The sequence below is a fragment of the Ceratotherium simum genome, chromosome 24 (genome assembly GCF_057802395.1).
Source record: "Ceratotherium simum simum isolate JZ-2026a chromosome 24, ASM5780239v1, whole genome shotgun sequence".
Classification (NCBI taxonomy): Eukaryota; Metazoa; Chordata; class Mammalia; order Perissodactyla; family Rhinocerotidae; genus Ceratotherium; species Ceratotherium simum.
Window position 1 is genome coordinate 4,535,691 of NC_141923.1, and position 22,226 is coordinate 4,557,916.

Sequence of the window (22,226 nt, forward strand, 5' to 3'; positions counted from 1 at the left end):
AATTCAGCCCAGAGAGAGTGCTAAGTACCTCACAGGACATGTTCCTTTGGAGATCAATATTAAATCATTTTGGGACACTGGACACAAAGGGACATGGGAGGCGGCCCAACAAGTTCCAGCCAAAGCTGGAGCAAAATAAATAATGTAGTATTTATTATAACCCAAGTATACAACGAATGTGAGTCCACGCTGATATGCGTGAATGGTTAAATCGATCAGTCAATGGGGGAGGAATCTTCCATGGCGAGGAATTTATGTAGCTGCTCGCCTCCAGGAGGTCCGCACAACTCGCTGCTCCCTGAGCATGGGCTGCGCAGAGGGGCTTCTTCCTACAGAGGACAGGATGGAAAGGGAGCCCGGCAGGCCCTATCTCAGCCAGGTGGTCACAGTGACGTGCCCTTGACACCCTTGCGATGAGAAGGGCACTCTACCTCAGTGGTCACCCTCCCAAAATCTGTAACCCCTGTCTATTCATAAGAAAAACATCAGATAAATCCCAATTGAGGGACAGCTTACAAGATGCTCCTCAAAACTGTCAAGGTCATCAAAAACAAGGAAGGTCTGTGAAAATGTCACAGCTAAGAAGGTGCCTAAGGAGACATGAAAGTAAGTGTAATGTGGTGTCCTGGATGGGATCCTGAGACAGAAAAAGGACATTAAGTAAAAACGAATGAAATTGGAATAAAGTATAGACTTGGGTTAATTCTTAAAAAAAAAAAAGGAGATTGTTTTTTGCTGGGAAACTTTCTAGCCTTTAAAATGCTAACTTGTGGGGCCAGCCCGGTGGCGTAGTGGTTAAGTTCAGTGCACTCCTCTTTGGCAGCCTGGGTTCATGGGTTCAGATCCCGAGAGCAGACCTACACCACTCATCAAGCAACACTGTGGTGGCATCCCACAAAATAGAGGAGGATGGGCACAGATGTTAGCTCAGGGCGAATCTTCCTCAAGCAACAAGGGAAAGATTGGCAACAGGTGTTAGCTCAGGGCCACTCCTCACCAAAAAAAAATACTAACATGTATTCTGCATAACACCCAGGATTCTTTAAGGTCTGGTTTGTAGCACTTCCTATTTCTCTGAACTTTGCCTTACAGGCCTGAGAACTGGTGTTCCAAGGAGCCCAGTTTGGGAAAGCCTGAGTTTATGGTGAAAAGCATGTCGCACGGGGGCGTGTGTTTATAACTGATGCACTTTCCCACAGGGTCTAGCGGGTGCCTTCCCAGGAGGATTCTTGAGGAGAGCAAGTGACATGAAACGCCAAGGAGGTTTGTAGCCTCTTGTTCTTAGTAAGTTTTTTTTTTGTTTTTTTAGAGTGGCTGTTCTCTCTCTCTGTTCTTTGGGTGCAGGGTTTTAAAAAAATTTTATGTTTTTAACAGCCTCATACTTCTTAGGAAAAGCTCTCTGAGTTTATGTTGCCTTGGGTGTGTCAGTCCCTAGTCTGGGATTAAATTTCTTCATCTGTTAAAAAACGAAACAGAAGGGAGGACATTTGAACCCTCCCCACTCTAATGTTCTAGAACTTTCAGTGTCAATGAATGTGTAATGTTTCCTGATGGGTTTTTATGAGAAGACAAAGGGGCTTTCCCCAAACTGATGTATCAATTGTGGGGTATCCTCCCACGCCACCAGCTGCCTGTGGGTTTTCTTTTAACTAAAAAATTTTTTGAAAACTCTCTAGATTTGGCTTACTGAGGTATAACTATTTGCAGTAAAATTCACCCCTTTGGGCGCACAGCTCTGACTTTTACAAATGCGTCCTGTGGAGCAACCACCACCACAATCAAGACAGAAGGGTTCCTTAGCTCTGGAAAGTTCCCTCCTGCCCTTTTGTGGTCAACGCCTCCCTCCCACCCCTTGCAACCACTGACCTGTGCTTTGTCCCTATGAACTTGATATTTTTTAGCCAAGTGAAAAGTCCATAGCTGGCCCCACTGAGCCATGGCCGGCCTGAGGTACGGCCGACCCAACTGCATCAGGGCAGCGTTCAGTGTGGCCAGCGCCAGGGCCGGCTTCCGGAAGAGGCAGAGAAACATGCTCCATCACTTCAAGGTGCTCATCTGCTCGCTGCCCCTTCCCTCTTAGTGGAAATGGGGGCGGGGAGGGGAGGGGTGGAGGGGGCCAATGGCCCAGAGCAGACCCTTGTGCCTGAGACCAGGAACCCTTGCCCTGGGCCTGGACCACTCCTTGGAGATAGTATTCTCAGTGGTTCTTAGCATCATTTTTACAGGTCTTTTTTCTTTTCCCCAAATTTAGAGGTGTTCAAATTCCTGTCCTTTGGGAGTCTTTCTTTTGATTAAGAAAAACAAAAACAAAAACAAACAACAGGCGCCAGCCCGGTGACGCAGCGGTTAAGTGTGCGCGCTCTGCTTCTGCGGCCCGAGGTTCGCAGGTTTGGATCCAGGGCGCGCACTTACACACCGCTTGTCAAGCCACGCTGTGGAGGTGTGCCATGTAGAGTGGAGGAAGATGGGCATGGATGTTAGCCCAGGGCCAATCTTCCTCAGCAAAACAGAGGAGGATTGGCATGGATGTTGGCTCAGGGCTAATCTTCCTCACAAAAAAAAAAAAAAAAAAGAGTTGCTTTTCCCATCAGGCTGGGTGTAGTGGGAAGTGTTCTGGAATATCTGATGCCAGCCCTGGGTTCTTCTGAGGGACCCTGAGCAATGCCTGGCCCCTCTCTGGGCCTCAGCTTCTGCATCTGTAAAGGAAGGGGTTGGGATGGATGATCTAGTATCTTCTGTGATCTTTTCTGGCTTTGGGTCCAGAACAAGTGCCAGGGTGCCATGTAGGTTCGATGAGTCATTTTTGTCTCTTCCTGGCGCCATGGAAACCAAATCTAGCTGGGGAGTCTGTCTCCTTGCCACATTCCTGGCTCTACTTTCCCCGGTTACAGTGGCCCAGGTTTGCGTTTTAGTCCCTCAAAGCAAACCCCCTGAGGGGTCCTCTACCTCCACTCAGGCTCCTGGGGGATGCTTCTCCTTGTCACCCCCGACTCTGCCAGGGCCGCCATCTGCCCAGTGTCTGGGTGGCAGGAACCGCTGCTGTGGGCAGTGGGCCCCTTTGTCCTTTGCCTTGGGACATGAAGCTGCTGTCTGCCTCCCTTCATGGAAAGGGTTAGTCAAGCTGTTTTTTCTTTTTCCCCAGGCCAATCACAAAAAGAATCACATGGACTTTTTTGAAGGCATCTGGAGAGAGGTATGTACTAGAATGAGCCATCGGCCGCCCTTACCATTTAGGGAATGGCAGGAGCCCTCCCGAAATCCGAGTTCCCAGATGGCAGCCAGGGGCCAGCCTTGCGAGTAAACCTTTCTAAGGAGAGCCGTCTCAGGACAGCCGCCTGCTGTGTGAACTCTTTTCTGCACAGTGGTGTAACTGTATTTTAGAAAAAACTTCACTTTGATATTTAAATGTTTTCCTCTTTTAAATTTTTTTAAATGAGAAAAAAAATACTCAGAGTAGTTTGCCTGGAAGATTACCAAGACCATAGGTTTGCAATTAGTCTCAAAATTAATCTCAATCAAAATTAAAATCAATCTCAATAATTAATTCAGGTGTAGTTAATACCTGGGCTCACGGGGTTTTAAGACGCCAGGTAATGTTGCAGAGCAGGGCACGTGCAGTTAAATCCTTCTAACCAACCCAGGGGTGCGTCACCCGCCTGGCATCTCTTGGTTTGTAAGAACTAATATGGCTGGTTTCTTTGCAGTGTGAGCCTGTTACCCCCACTACACACACACACACACGCACACCCACATACCCGCGTGCACAACCCCAGTCTGGGCCTTGGGGCCCCGCAGGGAGGCTCACTGCTCTGTGGTGGGGGCACAGAATGGGGGCCGGCTTGGTGAATTCCAACAACTCTGACCAGTGTTTGAATCTGAAATGATTACAGTTGCCTAGAGATTATGGTGTTTATTTTCATTTTTACCTATTTTTGGAAGAGATAACAGTATCAACTGTCCAAAGAGGAAATGAGCTCTCTTGGGAGGTTTTCCGTACCCAAGTGAGATGACCCCATGGCAGGGTGTGTGTGTGTGTGTGTGTGTGAGGAGTGGAATGACGGTGTGTGTTTAAGGAATAGAACGCCTGTGTGTGTGTGTAAGGAGTGGAATGCCTGTGTGTGTGTGTGAGGAGTGGAATGCCTGTGCGTGTGTGTGTGTGTGTGTGAGAGAGGAGTGGAATGCCTGTGTGTGTGTGTTTGTGTGCAAGGAGTGGAATGCTTGTGTGTAAGGAGTGGAATGCCTGTGTGTGTGTGTGAGGAGTGGAATGCCTGTGTGTGTGTGGGGGTGTGTGTGTGTGTGTGTGTAGTGGAATGCCTGGGTGTGTGAGGAGTGAAATGCCTGTGTGTGTGTGTGTGTGTGTGAGGAGTTGAATGCCTGTGTGTGTGTATGTGAGAGTAGAATGCCTGTGTGTGTGTATGTGACGAGTAGAATGCCTGTGTGTGTGTGAGGAGTGGAATGCCTGTGTGTGTGTGTGTGTGTGTGTGGGTGTGTGAGGAGGGGAATGCCTGTGTGTGTGTGAGGAGTGGAATGCCTGTGTGTGTGTGTGTGTGTGTGTGTAGTGGAATGCCTGTGTGTGTGAGGAGTGGAATGCCTGTGTGTGTGTGTGTGTGTGTGTGTGTGAGAGGAGTGGAATGCCTCTGTGTGTGTGTGTGTGTGTGGAGTGGAATGCCTGCAGCTGCACCTACATTTCGCCGTCTCTGCCGCCGGGTTGGTTTCCGGTCCTCACGGTCCTCTCGTGTCTGGAAGGACGTCTCCGCGTGGCACTGGCAGTCACTGAAGGCGCAGCTCGTCCGTTAGTGCAGGAAGGGACAGTGACAGACAGTCGCAGGGACTCAGACTTCGGAGACCTTCGCGGCAGGGCCACTCAGTTGAGAGCACGGGCAAGGAAGGTGGAAGGAAGAGGAAGGAATAGGAAATTGTGGTACAAAGGCCAGGGGTGAGGAGAGTGTTACTAGACGTCCAGAAAACTTCACAAACCCTCTTCAGCCAGGGTCTTAGAGGGAAGAGGCGTCTGGCTGCCCTGGGGTGAGGGGGCTGCATGGCCGGCCGCTGCTGCTCAGACCTGCTGCACCCCAGCCTTCCAGAACAGACCACAGACACCTTTGAAAACAGTGAGCGATTGGACTTGAATGCTCATTTCAGTTCCTTTTAGCCAGCTTGGGCGGCCCTCTGCGCGGCAGCAGGGGACACGTTTGCGCTTTCTGCCCAGGCTGGCCAGAGTCTGTCCTTCAGCAGGGACGTGGTGCTGTGCTCTTTGAGGGGACGTTGGGACGAAATGAGCTCAGACGCCCCAGTCCCCAGCGCTGGGACAAGGGCTTCAAATGACAGGACTCAGGCTGAGCCCCCAGCGCTGGTGGACCCCTCAGGCTTTTGGATGCTATGGGATATTTGTCTAATGCATTTTTATTTTTTATTTTTTTCCAGAAATAAACATTTTTTTAGATGAAGATGCTCACATTTATTTTAGATTTTTTTAGTTTGTTGAATTTTTTTTTAATTTCAGGCATACCTAATTTCATGTAATGCATTTTTAAAGATTTATTTGCAAGGCAGAGCATGCAAAGTTTACCAACATCAGTGATGAAAGGAATAATGTATGCATATAAAGGGTATGTTATACCCGTCCCACTGCTAGAAATTTCTAACAGGCTCAAATACGTTTGTCATCAGTTTTTAGATCCTTATGGCGACTCAGAAGACACCCCTAGTCACTCCCCCTACGGCTTCAAAGACGGCTCTCTGGGCAGCGTGCACTGTAATGTGCCTTTGCATACACCGAAGTCCAGGAGTCCAGAAGAAGAGAACTTGGAAGACCCTCTCTTGTTGAAAATTCCAGACAGTGTCATGAAAGCTGCCAGCTGGGCCCCTGCATCCCTGGAGGCCAATGATGTGGACATGCCGCCCGTGGAGGCCAGCAGCCCCGAGATGCGAGGGTGGGCAGCCAGGCCTTTTGGGTCTCCAGAGGACTCGAGAATGACAGGGGAAGACCAGGGCCCCAGGGCAGCCAGCCCCCTGCTCCCCGCCATGGGCCCCCTCAAAGCCAGAGCATCACAGCCACCACCCAGACTCGGGAGTGAGAGGGACAAGGGGCCCAGGCTCTCACTGTCCAAGAGGAAACTGGAACTGTTACTTGTAGAGCCTGAAAAAAGCAAGAGGAAGAGGCAGTACGTGGCCTAGAGTGAGGTGAGCAGTTAGCTCAGGATGGGGGGGGGCGGGGGGGGCGGACCCGCGACGGGGGCCAGCGGGTCAGAGCGGACGTCGATGAACATCCAGGTTCAGTGAAACCCTTGGCCCTTTTTCTGTCTCAAATAATAAACACCTGGGTACCCACCACTTCGCTTAAAGTGGGGTCCAATGCAGGGCAGGCCCCGTGTGGCCCTCAGGGACCCACCCCCTGAATCTCAGAGAATTTCTGTCCTTTTCCCTAGACATTCCTGTAGCCGGAGGACTGCCTGGTTGACCTGGCTCTGTTGTGGTTCTCATCCTGCCCCCATTGCCCCCCAGGTTGTCATCACAGCCACCTCCAGGGGGGCCCAGCTCTCGGAGTTGATGGTAAGACCACGAATAAAAATATTTAAAACAAGACAAATGGGCCCAAAATCAACGTGGAGATGGAGGCAAGGCCACAGAAGGACCACTGGGGGCGGAGGACAGGTTGTGAACAGTCCTGGCCCCCTGGGCGTGTCGCCCTCCGCTCTGTCCTCATGTCCCTTCCCGTCAGGCTGTTCAGGAAGCTGCAGATTCTGAGCGGTTGGTTTGGGCTCAGTCTCCACATGGTAATGTCTAAAAATAACGGGTGGCAGAGGCTCTTGTACCCTTTTCCAGGTTTCGCTGAGCTTTTCACTTCCTCTCAGGCATGACCCGAGCGTGGGTCTGGAGTCGGTGGCAGTGCGTGGCCGCCATCTGCAGGCCCCAGGCCGGTGCTGTCCTGATGAAAAGGGTCTAATAAGAGAGGGGAGTTTGGGGGTGGGTGGGTGGAGGGGCTGCCCCAGGCGGGTCTCTGTTCACACTCCCCTCCTCTGCCACCCACCCCCGGCCCCCTAGGCCCCTCTTCTGCCAGCTCTGTCCGGTGAGGACAAGTCAGGCTGGGGTCCACTGTCCAGCCTGACCCTCCAACTGCAGGGTGAGTGGGTGGTCCCAGAGGCAGGGGGGGTCCCCCTCAGGCCCCATGGACTAAGCTCAGTGTGGTGGCGGGGGCAGGGTAAGACTCCAGGGGGCTCTAGCCCCGGGCGCCGCCCCATGGGCGTCAGGAGTGAGGCAGCAAGTCTGACCCCCGTGGGGTCCACACGGAAGCCCTGGACCGGGGGAGCATCAGTCCTGGACGTGCAGTGACCTGCCCCCGTCCCCCAGGCGGAAGGGGTTGGACAGTGTCTCAGTGGCGTCTGTAGCTGGGCCCTTGCCCTTCGGGCTGGAGTTGGCTCCCCCAACGTGTTCCCGGAGCTTACTTGGCACTCCCTCCACTGGGGCCTTTAGGGTTCACAGGACTGCCTTCCTTCTCTTGGGCTCCAGAATTCTCACTTGGTGCCACCTTAGCCTCTGTGCTCCGGACCCTCACCTGGAAACGGGGCGAGCAAGGAATGGTCAGGCGGGAACACGCATCCACGTGGCCTTTCGTGGGCTCTCCTGGTCATTACCAGGGCCTGGCCCCAGCTCTATCTCAGGGGAGAGCCTGCAGTGCTGTTCAGCACTCCCACTGTAGAAATGCCCAGAATCCTTATTTATTGGTTCAGAGAAAAACATTTAAAATGGGCCCTGATTTTCAATTGAATACAGCCTTGCACTGCAATCAAGCCACCTAGGGATCCCTGATGGAATGTTCCAGAACTGGGTAGGGAGGCAGCTCTGACTCTAGCGCTTAGGCCCTGCAGACGCTTAGGCCCTGCAGACGTCTGGGGCCTGGCAGCTCATAGACGCCCTGGGGGTTGGGTGGGGGGGGTAGGGCTCCCACGTCCAGTCAGGCTGACTCACACCATCAGTTGCTGGTGGGCGGGGCATGGGGCATGGGCCGCCCACAGCAGGATGGACAGGTTTTGATCACAGGGCCTGTGTGAACGCCTGGGCTGATCACCACGAGGCACTGAAAGGCCAGACACCTGTTTTCACAGGGAGACCACACCCATCACTTCCACGTAAGCAGCAAGCAGTCAGCCAAGCCAGACTGCCTCTGCGTCCACTACCTCAGATCTGTGGGAATGAACTTGCCAGGAGGGGACGGGGCAGGTGGCAGAGCCGGACGAGGGCATCAACCTGTGACCCAGGGTCTCTGTGCCAGGCTCCACCACGAGGGGTTGCAGGCCAAGTCCAGGCGCCACGTCCCCCAACTTGGTCTGGCCTCAGGAGGTGTCGATTATGATCCAGGATGGACCAGAGCTTTCCTAGGAGCACCGGCTGGTTCTGCGTCCATGACGGGGTTGCCAGGATCTTAACTCAAGAACCGTGGCTGCTTTGGGGTGGAGCGGCGCTCACTGGTGCCCGAGGCACTCAAGAGAGCCGAGACAGAAGAGGCGGGAGCCAGCTCATGCTTAGTGTTTTATTTCATAAAACAGCCACACTAGCGACCCTCTAAAAACACGTGCGTGCAGCCTTCCATCTCCACCTCTGCCACCGTCAGCCATCCTTCAGTGTCCTCCAACCTCAGACCAGCGACTTTCCTTTGACAAGTCCATACCTTCCGAACATTTTAATAATGAATACATGTTAAATATTGAATTTTACTATTACAGAAAGGGGTGCTAGAAAATTGTAGGTTCACTCGGTGCAGAGGACTGCCACGCCGCGCTCGTAGAAGCTGCGAGGGTCTTCCTTGGTGGCGATTTCAAAGTCCACGGTGAAGATGAGGTCTGCCCGGGTGAAGTTCAGGTAGACGGGTAAGGTCACCTGCAAGAGAGGGCAGGGCTCACTGTGGACTCAGGACAGGTGAGCAGACTGCCCAGAGACGTTGCAGGCGGCCTCGGTGATCGAGCGCTTCAAACTGAGCGCACCCGGAGGACGGAGGATGGAAGGAGCCACTTACCACGTTAGCCTTTTTCTCTGCATTCGTCTGCTTGACCCAGCGCAGCTGTGTTAGGGGAAGGACCGTGGAGATGGCATTGGAGAGCGAGAGCTTGTTGTTATTGCACGTGGCCCCCTGGAGCTTCAAACCTGGGAGGAAGAAGTCAAAACCCATCTCAAGTGGAAACAGCCGCTACGCCAATCCATTGGTCCCGGGGATCTCGGGGCTGACAAAGTGCATAGCTCTAACTTGCCGCCATCTGCCCACCTTCAACATTTGTTTAGGAACCACTTTTGAGGACCCAGGCACCTGAGAAGGTGTGCTGGCTGAGTCTGCATATTCTGTGACCCCAACTCACCCGTGACCCCAAAGCTGCAGGCATCGAGGGTGGCACTCTGGGAGGTGGTGACGTTGACTTCCAGGCAGAGCTCCTCCAGAGACCAGCTGTTGGCCTGGGCCACGTACTGCCTGGTGGCGGTGATGTAGGCCTCGGGCACAAACAGGCCGCCCAGGCACACGTGGATGTTCTGTGGGAAGAGACAGCCCCAGCTGAGGAGTGAGCCCACTCACTCTCTCGGGTCCGACCCGGGCCTCTGCTCGTCCCTCGGGCTGCCCGGGTGCTGCTGATCCCAAGCCCAGGACAGCTGCCCCCCACTCCCCTAGGCTTCCCAGGAGCGTCCTTCACCTTTAGCTCCTTGGCGCCGCCAGATGCAGCTGCCAGGGAGATGTTCTGGAGCTGTTTGATCCTCTCGCTGAAGTCAGACACCCACTGGATGACGGTCATGCCGGCGGGCACTGTGTAGTGGGACCAGCTCCGAGGCAAGATCCCTGCAAGCCAGGAGACCCCAGGCGGCGTCAGTTCCCGCGATCCCCCCACAGACGGGGCGAATCTGTTCGTGCTCACTTGCGTCTCCAGCTGTGCCCACACCTGCGAGCCCTGCCCACCTTCCCCGCCTGCACCTCACGTGCCCTGGACGGCCCGCCATCACCTCTGCATCTGCTCTGTGCTCAGTCCCGTGTAACTGACCGGGGTGTGCCTGGGGGGGCCAAAGTCACTCCCCAGGGACACCACAGCCACAAACTCCCGTCACACAACTGGCTCAGCGTCACCAGCAATTCAGGCTCTCAGGGCCCACGGGAGACACCTGGGGGCCCCTTGTGCTTTTGGACCCAAGCCCCCCCATTTTTCCTTGGTCCTGCTCCCCTACCCCCTCAAAATTGTAGAAGCTGTGTAAAGATTTTAGTAAATGTTCAGTGAACCAGCATTATGAGAAAAACAAGCCCTTGGGCACTTCTAGGCCTGCCCCCCAGGTAAGGGCACCGAGCTGCTCTCAGAGGCAAGTCTGCAGAAGGAAATGCGAGCGAGGCCTGGCCTGAGACCTGTCAACACTCTGAAGAACTGCGGCCGTGGGCCCCAAGCACGTCCTGCACTAAGCGCAGCGAGGGAGACACAGCTGCGGTGGGTGAGGCTGGGGGGCTGAGCTCGCAGGTGCACGTGAGAGGACCAACACCTCAAATTCAGTCCCACTGAAGGCACACCTTTCACCAGCTCATTGATAAGTGTACGCAGGTAGTTGGTCTGTTTCTTCTTTCCTTCACACACTTGAACGACATCAGCAAGATCCTGGCGCACATCCTGAAGTAACTTAGCTCCCATCTTCACCTCTCTCTCAAAGAATCTGAACAAAGGATCCTGAAATTGTTCAAAGAGAAGAGAAGGCCAGAGTGAAGGGAAGAGAGTCTAGGACGAGGTGCCTTCTGCAGCAGAAAAGAGCATCAGACAGACAGACAAGACAGTCAACCTGGGGAGCCCCAGAATCCACAACCTGGTCCAGGTGACTCACAGCTTCACCTGAGCACCATCTGGGACTAAACCTCGTACAAAGCTGACGGAACCCTGTTGTAGCCCCTGCCTGACCCAGCAGCTCTGGACAATTCTCTAAAGAGGAAGAACGGCAGCTGCCACTTCCTCTTGGAGAGTCATTTACCTAGCTCAAGGAAGACGGATGGCCTGCTAGGGTTTTTCTGGCCAGTTGAACGAGGGTCAAGCCCTCTTGCCTGAGCCTGGGCTCAGACGTGCGCCTGCTCTGAGACAACACTAAGTACGGCCTGTCTGCCCAGCTGAACTTTCTAGGACCATCCGGAGCCCATGGACACCGCAGATGGCCCCGCCTGCGCCCCACCCTGGCCACCTTGATGTTCTCCACTGTCCGTTTGAGATGGCTGAGCGTCGGGGGGATGAGGTGCAGCCAGTTGGAGGCAGTGGTGTGCAGCGTCCTCATCCAGGCGGGGCGCCCATCGGACGTGGAGTCTGTCCTCGTCTTCTTCTCAGCCTCCGCGTAGGCCAGGTCGTCCTCGTCTTCCAGCATCTGCATCTTCAGCATTTTACTGATCATGTCCACGCCTGGGCCGCAGTCCCACCAGCGGCAGATGGAGGGAGGGGGTGGGCAGAAGATCAGAGGGAAAAAGGGCTTGAATGTAAAGGCCACATAATGAGTCTACCCACAAGGTACCAAGGGGTACATGTGTCTACAGCACAGAAAATGGCCTGGCCAGAAAGACGAGGAGGGAAAAACAGAAGAAAAACTGCTACCAGGTCAATCATGACTGCTGGGCCTGCAGCAGCAGCCTTAGTGCAGACAAGAGTGAGGCTGCTCCAAGACTCTTGTGTTCACCGTGGAGCCTGGTGCAGCCCGGAGAGGGGTCATGAGGGAGGGGCTGGGGCATACCAGGCCCCAGGCGGGGAGCCATCTCTCCTGGTAACGTGGGACCACTTCCACTGAGACTACACTGAGCGACACGGCAGCCTCCCGTGTGCTCCAGACTCCACCCACGACCACCTGCCCCCTCAAACACCTGTCCCCATTCTGTGTAAGCCTTGGTGTGCCTGATCTCACCCTGTCCTTGTCCCTTACCCGCTAGTGGAGTGCTGAAAGTCCAGTACAGAGCAGCGCTGCTGCCTGGAGGCTGGACGGAGAGACGGGGCTCAGCTCTCCTACAGACAGGCTCCCGTGGGCTCAGACCTGGGGCAACCTGTTAGCCCCGGGCCCTCAGTGCTGCCCAGAGAGCAGTCACTGTAGTATCGAGGGGGCATTCACAGGGACCCAGCAGCTATTAGAGGGCAGTGAGTGACAAATCCTGCAAACACTCCCCTGTCACAGAGGCCAGGTTGGGTCACAGCAGTCGACCCCAAGTGCTGATTAATACTCTAAACGGTCTCAGTACACACTCTTGTACAAGAGAGTGCTCCTACCCAACCCTCCGAAACGTGCCTAGCATCCAGGCCTCAAACTCTCAACTGTGGACCAGCCCGACGTTCATTCTGGTCGCCTAGGGGCTACTGCCGCCTCACGATGGCAGGCAGGATCTGGCAGCATCCAAGGCTGTCCGCAGGCAGAAAGCAAGCCCCGTAAGAAGTGGTTCTCGTTACAGAGCTGAAGAGACAGCCTGAAACGAATCGTCTGGTTCTGTCCTATCAACTAGTGGCGAGAGTTTGGGCCACTCGCTAGTCCTTTCTGGGCCTGTGTCCCATAAAGAGAAGTCTCGTTAGACCAGCAGTTCTCACACTCGCATGTGTACCAGCCAGCGGGAGGGCCCCCAGCACCCCCAGTTCTGATTGAGGAGGTGTGGGCGGGGCCTGAGAATCTGCATTTGTACGAAGTTCCAGGTGAGGAACTGGGGACCACACTTTGAGAAACACTGGATTAGATGATACCTTCAAGAGTCTCAAAGAAAAAAACATGTTGTAAGTAAAAAGCAACAAGTTCTAAAAAAAATGTATTCCAGTAAAGAGACTAATGTTTTTAAAACATCACTTAATACCAAATACTTTTCAACTTTTTAAAGAAGAAAAAATTAAATTATTTCTGAATGTAAGATGAAATCCTAAATGCAACTTCCAGACCTCACTGATGTAACTATCAAGTCTCTTGCCCAGAACGCAGCCTATACTGCAGAAACCCCCGCTGGAGCCGACTGTTCTCTTTGCCTCCCCTGGGGGCGAGTTAGGAGCAGCTAGTAACGGGAACGGGGCGGGGGGTTGGTGGTTGGAGGGAGGGGGAAGTTGAGGCCGGACTGGACTAAGCCACAAAAGGGAGAGGAAAATGGCCCAGCAAATGCAGAGGCGGAGGACCGGGCGAGTGGGGTACCCACCCTGGGTGGTGAGGAGGACTCGCTCGGCGTTGTTGGGCAGGCCCAGCCAGGAGGGCGTCTGGGTGTCAGGGAGCAGCTCCACCCACTGCACAAACTCCTCTCGCCTGGAAAACCAGCACATTGGGAAATGCTGTTACGTGTGACACCAGAAACTGCCTGGTGCCTTGACCATCTCAGTCATGGGAGGCAGGCTCATACCTGATGCCATCTGGCATCTGAATGTCTTTATGCCCGTCGACCTTGCAAGCCAGTTTAAATTCACTGTCGAAACTCTTCGTCGTGAACAGACGCTCCAGGAAAGTGTTGAGCAGACGCTGGTCAAATTCATTGTCCACACGCCCGCCATAGATCGACTGGGCCATCAAGGTCTTCAGTGCCGACCACGGGATCTTATCTGGTGAGATGTTCTGTCTCCCCTGGGTGAGGACAGGCTGGTTACGTTTGTGCAGGTTGGAGGGGGCATCAGCACACTCGGGCTCTCCACCTTGTGGGGTTCCTTTCCTTCACCCACATCAAATAGATGAGACTCGCTGTCTGCTGTGTATGTACAGCTGGGCACATCACCTTGTACCATAACCAGGGATGTTTCTAGGTGTTTCCCCATCTCTGACACGGCCCAGCCCACACTTGCCTTTGCTGTGTCGTCCAGCCACGTGTCCACCGTGTCGCAGGCTGACCGCAGGTCAGATTCCCCAAACTCATACTTCTTTGACCACCCCAGGGGTGCGTATCGTAAGCGTTCCTGGATGATGGCATGGAACCAGGCCAGCAGGAAGTACAAGCGAGCACGCTCGTTGGGAGACTACATCGGGAAAGTTACCAAGGACAGAATCACCAGACAGCAGTGCCCCTTTCTAGCCAAGAAAATAGTGCAGATCCTGTCAGAATCAGAGCTTTAAAAAGAGCTTTCCATGCACTAACACTGGAACCACCCTGACCTGAGTAAGACCAGGGCCTACTATGCAGCAAATTAATACAAATATTGTTGCTAGGCAAAAAGTATGCCAAATTTTCTATTAATAAAGATGTGATTCAATGACAATGTTGAGATAAATTATTTAGGAGAAGACAAGTTTTCTAGAAATGTCAGGAAAGGTGGATTATGGCACAAAATAAAATAAGATTCCCCTTCCTCCTGTCCACGAGCCTCAGTCTCTGGCACCCAGGAGAGCACTGCTTGGCCTCAGGGTGGCCCGTGCTCGGGAGAGGAGGATTCCCAGATGCCTACTCTGGGGTACAAATCCGGGTTCTGGCCAGAGCTTCCCCGCAGGCGTGTCTGCTCACCCAGGAGCCTAACCGTCACAGCCATGCAACAGAAGACCGTGTAGAGTACCTTTCAAACCGCTCACGGGGGGACGTGTGCTGCAGTTAAGAAGTACAATTACCTGTACCATTAGCCATTCTGTGTTGCTGGGAAGCATGGAGACCCGCCTCTGAACTCAGTGACGGGACCCCACCTCTTGGGCTTATACAGAGACCACCGTCTTTACCTTGCATATCCGCGAGACAGGGATGCTGCTGAACGTCCTCAGCATGTTGGCCTTCACCCCTGGAGGCGGCTCAAACACGAAGATGCGGCCTGCTCGGAGCAGATTCACAGGCACCTGAAGAAGACACGGCTCCCGTCACCACTCCTGTTCCACGTGCGCTTCAGCTCAACCACACACACAATCTGAACAGAAAGACGTCAAACCAGCATCCAAAATCAACGCCCCACACCCTTGAACCACCCACCTTGGGGTTGATCTCCATGGTAAGGAAGAGTCTGAAGCAAGCGTGCGGCTGCAGGGAGTGCAACTTCTTCTCCAGCTGCATCAGCCACCCGGGAGCCAGGTGGACGTTCTTCAGCATCACCCACCTGCTCAGGCAAAGAGAAAGCCACGGTGGCACTTCACGTTTCCTGTCTCAATTTTGGGGACCAAGGCTTTCTGAAACACAACAAACAGGCCTACCTGCCTGACTTCACGGCTGTGTTTATTGCCTTATCTGCTTGGTTGAAGCCTTCTGCCGAGCCTGGTGTCAGAAAGCTTCGTGTCAGCATGGCAGAGTTGGACTCCAACGCCCACCATGAATTCTGTGGGGCTTCAGCCCGTGAAATTGATCAAGCACCCTTACCAATTGCAATCGAAGTGATCTGTGTGTTCTGTTCAGCTGCAAGGTCTTCAACATGCCCACTAGCATCATAACCAGGCACAGAGCACATGAGGACAGGAGTATTTGGCTTTACCTACAGATGAGGACATGGAATTAAGTTAGCATCCCACCAGACTGTGTGCTTGTTAAGTGAGAGAGCTCTGTGGGTGGGGCCCGTGAAGGGGGGCAGGTTTAGAGGCTACAGCGGGCGCTTAGCCTTGGGAGGAGACTGCAGCTAGGAGTCAGGGCAGATGAGACGTACTTGAGTCTGCAGGGGGCCAGAGCTGTACCTCTGTGTCCACAATGTGGGTCAGGTCGAGTGGCTGCTCCATGATGGACATGAAGGACTCCCCGAGGTTTGTGGAAACAAACATGTGGGCCATGGCCAGCAGGCGGTCGGGGCGGAAAGCCTGAATCAAGAGCAGGCGGTGGATGGCTTGCCCGATGGGTGCTGAAATGAGGCGAGTGAAGGGCTGGGGTTTGGTGACAGCACAGGCTTCGAGACGTCCCCCCGCCTGGAATGTTCTTGTTACAAGCCTCCACTCAGCATACAGTGTCCAAGACTCAGCTCAAACGTGTGACACTCAGAAATCACACTACCTCCTCTGATTCTCTGTCCCCAGGACAACTGCCGCCCCCTTCTGTGTCTTCATGAGCCCTCTGGACACATCTATGACCTCACCCACCGCTTGGGTCTCTTCATGGGTACTGCGGCAATTACTGATTTTAAATGATTCCACTAATACCTGGAATCTGCAGGTAGAACACCTGAAGGTTCTCAGAAACGTCTGAAGAAGATCACAGTAATCACCGGCCCCACCACTGTTGACTGGCAGTTGGAGACCACCCTCTTCTTCCTCTAGGAGCCTGGCTATCCGAGGGCCTCGTGTAACACACTCAAAAACAGCCAATTCCCCCTAATGGTGGGCAAGGGCCTTTCCTCCTCTCTCTCTTTTGGTCTTCAAGCATGAGTTGGAACAGGAATTAGGAATTCTTTGCTCTCCCACTTCTAAGCCAACTCCTAAAGTTTTAACACTGAAATACTTTCTCAGGAATCTGTGACTTTATTTCTTGGAAGCATCCCTTCATTGAACCAGCAAAACCCAACTTTACATGTGGGTCCAGAATGAAAACGACAGGGGAGCCCTGACGTGGGCTTACTTGCAGGGGTCTCTTCACTCCAGAGGTAGGGCACTGTCTGCTCTGGGGAGCTGCTGTCCAGCCAGATGCCAAATTGCTGTGGAGACAATAGCGGAAGCATCAGCACGGAGCAGAGCCCAACTTCGTGGGCAGAGAGCTGGAGACTGACGCATCAGCTGTCTGATGCGAGGGTGCACCAACACAACATTCTGGGTTTTACACCACACACACATTCCTTATTGCCAGTCTCCTGGGAAAAGGCCAAGACGTTTTTTTCCACTGGGAGTGTTGAGAAGAAAACTTACCTCATCAGCCTGAATCTTTGCAATCAGATCTTTAAACGCAGGGAGACAGCTCAACCTCACAACCGCTTCGGCCTGCTCGACAGTCAGGCCCTGGATCTTGGGCGTTGAACCAGCACTCAGCACGATCTCCTTCCCTCTCAAGAAGTGCTGGAATTCGGCATCGTAGGTGGGCTCTCTGGAAAAGGGGCAACGGATTAGCTAGGGCCTCTTAGATTCATTTCTACCATCACGAAAAGAGAAATAATGGCTTAAAGAAAAAAAAGAATTTATCCTATCCTAAAACGCTAGTAGGCACCCTACAAAAAGACGATGTTCTAGGATGGACGTTAGACGGGGCAGGGCCTTACCCAATGGTGCCCTTCAGTTTGATTCTCGCCAGCAGCATGGCAAAGGTGATGTGGTCCTGATGCAGCATGCCTCTAGCCACCCGGTTAAATGCCACCTGGGGACAAAAGCAGGACACACTGCTGTTCCCAAAGAACTCCCTCCGAATCTGCCCTTCCAGAAACAGCTGAGCAGTACGCCCAGTACCTGGAAGAGATCCTTGGTTATGATGGAGAGGCGCTGCGTGTGGTCGGTGATGCCCTTCAGGTTTGGGTTCTCATATAAGACGTTGTGATAAATGTCCAGGAAAAACTGGAGGGAGTACTGGTACAAGAAGTGTATCTGAAAGCGAGCACCAGACGACCATTAGACACTGTCACGGCCCACGGCGCAGCGCGCCTCGGCCCGGCTGCATGGCCCCTGAGTCACCTGTTTCAGAGACTCCATGGTGAAGTAAATGCTGCTGCAAGCGGTGGAGAGCGGCAGGTACTGCTGGGACACAGTCTCCACCTCCTGCATCACAATGTCCGTCTCCTCCACTTTTCTTGTCACCTCGGCGGCCTCTCTCTTGAGGTTCTCCAGAGTCGTTATGATTGTGTCGTCATCCAAAATGCGTCCTTTCACTTCGTTCAGAGCTTGCAGCAGAGATTTTTCTAGCTGACGTAAACGGAGCTGAAATTCCCCTTAAACGATCAAACATCCAGAGTTTGCCACAGTACTCACATTCTTTCAAACGGAAAACTCTGAAGTGCTTGACATAAACCTGGAACATTCTAGTCCCTTAAAAGTTCAGTCTCCTAAACTGTATTGTGGTTACCAGGGGCAATGGGGGTGGGGGGTGGGCACAAGGGGTGAAGGGAGACATATATATGGTGATGGACAAACAAAAATGTACAACCCAAAATTTCACAATGTTAAAAACTATTAAAATATCAATAAAAAAAAAAAGAGGAGGGTTGGCAGATGTTAACTCAGAGCTGACCTTCCTCACACACACACAAAATATATATATATGTATATACTTGATGTAAAAAAAAAGTTCAGTCTCCTAACCTGCACCAAGAATCGAAAACATACCTTGAAGTTTGAGAAGATCGGAGCGTTTTTCATCCACATCAGGTCTCTCTGCTTTGAGTACTTCATTTAGACACTGGCTCTGTAAACTGCTTCGGGTGACTGTGAAGTTGACAAAAGTAACCCGGGAACACAGATCTGGTGGGAACTCCACCTGTCAAAAGGGTAACAGAACAGTCTGTTTTGTCACTTCAGCGGCAACCCCAACACGGCCACATTTTCACACACCAAGTGCCTCTTTCCTTACAGTTGGGTCTCGGGTGGACAGGAAGATAACAAATGATGGCGACAGGTCTATGTCCTGGTCACCGAGGGTAATCAGCACTCTCCCCCCCGTTCGCCGAACTTCACGGTTCAGTACTGGATTCAAAACTGGATCGTAGCTTTCCACGTCCTATATATGTGTATATATATAAGAATTTTGATGGTTAGACTTTTATATTTATTTTCATCCAAAAAATGGTGTATTGACATTGACTTCCTACTCCGGATAAATACACCTTCCCAGAAGCCACCTAGCCATTTAGACCCGCACTGTCCAATGTGGCAGCCACTAGGCACACGTGGCTACTTCGGTTAATTAAAATCAAAATTTCAGTTCCTTAGTCACATTAGCCACATGAAGTACTCAACAGCCACAGCTGTGGCTACCATAGTGGACAGCACAGATTACAGAACATTCCTATCACTGCAGAAAGTTCCAGTGGACAGTGTTGATCTAGACACTCTAAGTGGAATTTTAAGTGCAAACACTGCTTTTGTTGGATTTATTTTTTATAGAGCAATCTCAAAGCTTTATCCTTGCTTTGATATCAAATGAAGTCTTAAGTTCCAAAATTATCACTGTATTATGTAATTTACTTTTATTTCACATCAACTGTGTTTGATAAAAACTCAACGTAGCCCTAAAAGGAATCCCATCTCAGAAGCAGGATCTGAAGGATTCAGATGTCTACACACCTGGACCAGAAGGGGGTTCCCAAATCTCAGTGCGCTCTCCAAGTTCTTTCTGAAGGCGTCATCCAAGAAGCTGGTCCTCGTGATCTTACGGTCCTTGTACTCATTCATGATGAATTCTGTGGCCTGTCCAGAGGGGTCAATGATCAGCGGGTACCTGAGGGCGGGCAAGAGAAGAGCAGCGTAAAGAAACCAACGGCAAGAACAACCACGTGGTAGGCAGAGCCCCGGATGACGGCGGAAAGGTCGGCCCCACCATTCAAGTGCGGTTTCCAGATTCACCAACAGAAACCAATGTGACAAATGCTTAACGCTAACACAGATCATCTTTTTTCTGAAGAACTACCGTAATGAGGAGTAACTACGTCACAGACAGGGCCATAGGTTTTTATTTAAGTTAGGGCCATAGTTAAAACTTCTCTCTCTGGGACACAGGATCTCTCTCAGCATCCTGCATGTGCTTTTCCCCAAATGCCAAGCACACTATGCTAGAACTGTTGTTCTGTGTATTATTTACTCCCTTCTAGACAGTCACCTCCTAGAAAGTGGGTATTAACACGGATGCTGCAGCAGCGCCAAGAGCTAACAGTTATAAAGAGTTTAAATTGCCACGACCCTGGCAAATCACAGACACCACTGCATTTAATTCTCACAATAACCCTATGACATAGGTACTGTTATCATGTCTGTTTTACAGATGAGGAAACTGAGGCACAAAGAGCTAAAGTGATTTGGGGGGATGGTGGTCACACACCAATTAAACAAATGTTAACAACAGGTAACACACACATTTGTACAAACTTCAGAAGCGATGAAAGGGCGTATGGTGAGAAGAACCCCCCCACCCCCATTCTTTGGTCACCAAATATCCCTCCCCAGATGACTACTGTCATAAGTTTCTTTACAGAGAAAGTTCAGGCGTTTATAGACACGTGTGCGCGTGGCATGAGCGTCCACGGGGGAGCACACCACCCTCGCCTGGCACCTGCTCTTCTCACTCACTGTCTGTCTGTTGGAGCTGCCTTTGTACACGGCCTCCGTATGAATGGCCTGGGCTGTAGCGACAGCCCAGTTTCCCACTGTGGAGACGAACGGCAATCAGGAGCATCTGTGGTGCCCCCAGTCACCTCCGAGGATACACTCAGTTCTCATGAATATTTTTAGACTTGTCATTCTTCATGTGTGCCAGGCTACTGCTGAATAAACACCTACAAGTGGGTATACTTTTCATTCAGTCAAATCCAGCTGGGCACACAGACTGTACCAAGGGGTCAATATTCTCATCAGCACCATCTGGTGAGACACCTCCTGGGACCTGAGGCTGCTCGTGAAATCAAATGACATCTGGAGGAGGCTTCATCATCTTTGTGTCCCAGGGACAGTGGCATACAGCAAGGGCTCAAAGGTTTCAAGATGTTTAGGTGAGGTTAAAAAGAAATCTGGGAATTAGTTTTTTAAAAAAGAAAACACGAAGGGTGTTGGGGTTTAAGAGCTGTCACAGAGGGAGTCAAGCCTTAGAGATGCAGGTGACCCTTATGTGGGGTCAGTCCTGAAGACGCCCCTCGAACTGCAGTGTCTAACCTACCATCAGAGCAGTCACATTCCATTTCTTACTCTGGCCTTTTTTTATTTTTCGGTGAGGAAGATTGGCCATGAGCTAATATCCATTGCCAATCTTCCTCCTTTTGCTTGAGGAAGAGTGGCCCTGAGCTAACATCTGTGCCCATCTTCCTCTATTTTGTACATGGGGCGCTGCCACAGCATAGCTTGATGAGTGGTGCATAGGTCTGCACCTGGGATCTGAACCTGCGAACCCCGGGCTGCCAAAGCGGAGCATGCGAACTTTACTACTACGCCACCGGGCCAGCCCCAACTCTGGCCTTCTTAAACTGAAAAACTGGTAACAATTTCCCCTTTAACTCTACTTCTAGCGAAATATTTTCAGTTCTTACAGTATTTTAAGAGAGAATCTGTTTTAACGTCCACCCTAACACACAACCTTGTCTATCAATTTCAAAAGGTTACACAAAAAACATTCACTGCAGAACAATTCAGTCAAGATGTAAGACTAAAAGAATCGTGCACACCCCACCATCAGTGGTGAGCACTCAGCCTGTCAGCACTGCATGCCCGCTCCCAATTTTTGGTGTTTTGAAAAAAAACTGAAATGAGATCACTGCACATAAAAACTTCTAACTTGCCCTCTTTTTGTGTTTAAATAAGCACACACCTGTTGAAGCGTTTCAGCATGATGGCGTTCTCTGTGCACAAGTCATCCGCAGGTAAGGAGCTGGCTTGCCAGCGAAGACGCTCATCAGCGTTGGAAAGGTACTCCGTCCTTGCAATATCTGTGCGGAACTGAAAGGGGAGGGCGGTTATCTCCCTCTTCTTCAAAACTACGGCTGGGTACAGTTCTCAAGTGAAGACTGTAAGTTTACTGACCATCAACGTGGCTCCCACCTCTGACACATCTTTTGAAATTCCCTACGGGTTGTTACCTGGATGTTGGCTTGCTGCAAGTGATGGGACCAGGTGGTAAACAAGTTCTGACGCATCTGCTGGTCAAAATAACCCGCGTAAGCAATAAAGGCAGCTGACAAGAGACAGTCCCCAGCGATGGTGGACATCTGGTTTTTGAAAGTTTCACTTGTTTTTTCCCATCGTTCACGCTCAGCAGACAAACTCTTTAGAAGAGCAGTGCTCCGGTTTACCTAAAAGGAAAATAAAACAAGATTTTACTGAAAAGTGCAAACCTGCTCCTCCACATGGTGCGCAGGGTTTTGGGTGGGCTAGGAATAGGAACACGCTGAGGCTGTTCACAGTCCCAAAGCAGACGGGACCCAGGTCACATACAACTGATGACGACACACGTCTTAGCATCTAATCAGGGCGAATCAGTGGGACGAGTTAGAGAATTAAGTGTCAGCCTAGAGACTCGCGCAGGAGCAGAGACGGGAGCAAGAAGGGCCTCGGAGGTGGAAGGAACAGCCAGGTGAGGGTTGGCCTGGAGGGAAGAGACACTGGTGGCAGGAGATAAGGGAGTATTTTGAGGATTCAAGAGGAGTGCAGGCACGAGTGATGGAGACAGCAGCGGACCCTGACAAGGAGGCCCTCAGCGACGCCACTTAGGAAGTCAAGGTGGGAGAGCA

General features: G+C 52.0%; 2 protein-coding genes across 2 annotated transcripts in view; one reads left to right on the forward strand and one right to left on the reverse strand.

Moving 5' to 3' along the window:
- The first annotated feature begins 1,188 nt into the window (after positions 1–1,188).
- LOC101389474 (uncharacterized) lies at positions 1,189–6,589 on the forward strand. The gene is made up of 5 exons (XM_004434382.3): positions 1,189–1,263; positions 1,902–2,047; positions 3,143–3,193; positions 5,671–6,183; positions 6,429–6,589. The coding sequence occupies exons 2-4, from the start codon at positions 1,937–1,939 to the stop codon at positions 6,175–6,177; spliced, it is 669 nt and encodes a 222-aa protein (XP_004434439.1). The 5' UTR covers positions 1,189–1,263; positions 1,902–1,936; the 3' UTR covers positions 6,178–6,183; positions 6,429–6,589.
- A 1,927-nt stretch (positions 6,590–8,516) lies between these two features.
- Positions 8,517–22,226, reverse strand: part of DYNC1H1 (dynein cytoplasmic 1 heavy chain 1) — a 74,044-nt gene continuing 60,334 nt past the window's right edge. Inside the window, exons 55-78 of the mRNA XM_004434264.3 lie at positions 21,576–21,788; positions 21,308–21,435; positions 19,081–19,234; positions 18,368–18,514; positions 18,124–18,274; positions 17,476–17,729; positions 17,254–17,388; positions 17,070–17,164; positions 16,723–16,897; positions 16,439–16,514; positions 15,568–15,728; positions 15,260–15,371; positions 15,097–15,157; positions 14,879–15,002; positions 14,635–14,748; positions 13,776–13,946; positions 13,343–13,560; positions 13,145–13,248; positions 11,185–11,396; positions 10,532–10,685; positions 9,678–9,820; positions 9,351–9,519; positions 9,014–9,141; positions 8,517–8,877 (exon numbers count right to left, since the gene is read on the reverse strand). Of these exons, the coding sequence (XP_004434321.1) occupies positions 8,749–8,877; positions 9,014–9,141; positions 9,351–9,519; positions 9,678–9,820; positions 10,532–10,685; positions 11,185–11,396; positions 13,145–13,248; positions 13,343–13,560; positions 13,776–13,946; positions 14,635–14,748; positions 14,879–15,002; positions 15,097–15,157; positions 15,260–15,371; positions 15,568–15,728; positions 16,439–16,514; positions 16,723–16,897; positions 17,070–17,164; positions 17,254–17,388; positions 17,476–17,729; positions 18,124–18,274; positions 18,368–18,514; positions 19,081–19,234; positions 21,308–21,435; positions 21,576–21,788 (3,528 nt within the window). The 3' untranslated portion in view covers positions 8,517–8,748. The remainder of the gene's footprint in view (positions 8,878–9,013; positions 9,142–9,350; positions 9,520–9,677; positions 9,821–10,531; positions 10,686–11,184; positions 11,397–13,144; positions 13,249–13,342; positions 13,561–13,775; positions 13,947–14,634; positions 14,749–14,878; positions 15,003–15,096; positions 15,158–15,259; positions 15,372–15,567; positions 15,729–16,438; positions 16,515–16,722; positions 16,898–17,069; positions 17,165–17,253; positions 17,389–17,475; positions 17,730–18,123; positions 18,275–18,367; positions 18,515–19,080; positions 19,235–21,307; positions 21,436–21,575; positions 21,789–22,226) is intronic.

Bases quoted from the DNA above. Each gene is read 5' to 3' on its own strand.
- LOC101389474 (XM_004434382.3), top strand. From the start codon at position 1,937: ATGGCCGGCCTGAGGTACGGCCGACCCAACTGCATCAGGGCAGCGTTC. The intron at 2,048-3,142 runs GTGCTCATCTGC...CTTTTTCCCCAG, and splicing joins ACATGCTCCATCACTTCAAG to GCCAATCACAAAAAGAATCA. The intron at 3,194-5,670 runs GTATGTACTAGA...GTTTGTCATCAG, and splicing joins TTGAAGGCATCTGGAGAGAG to TTTTTAGATCCTTATGGCGA.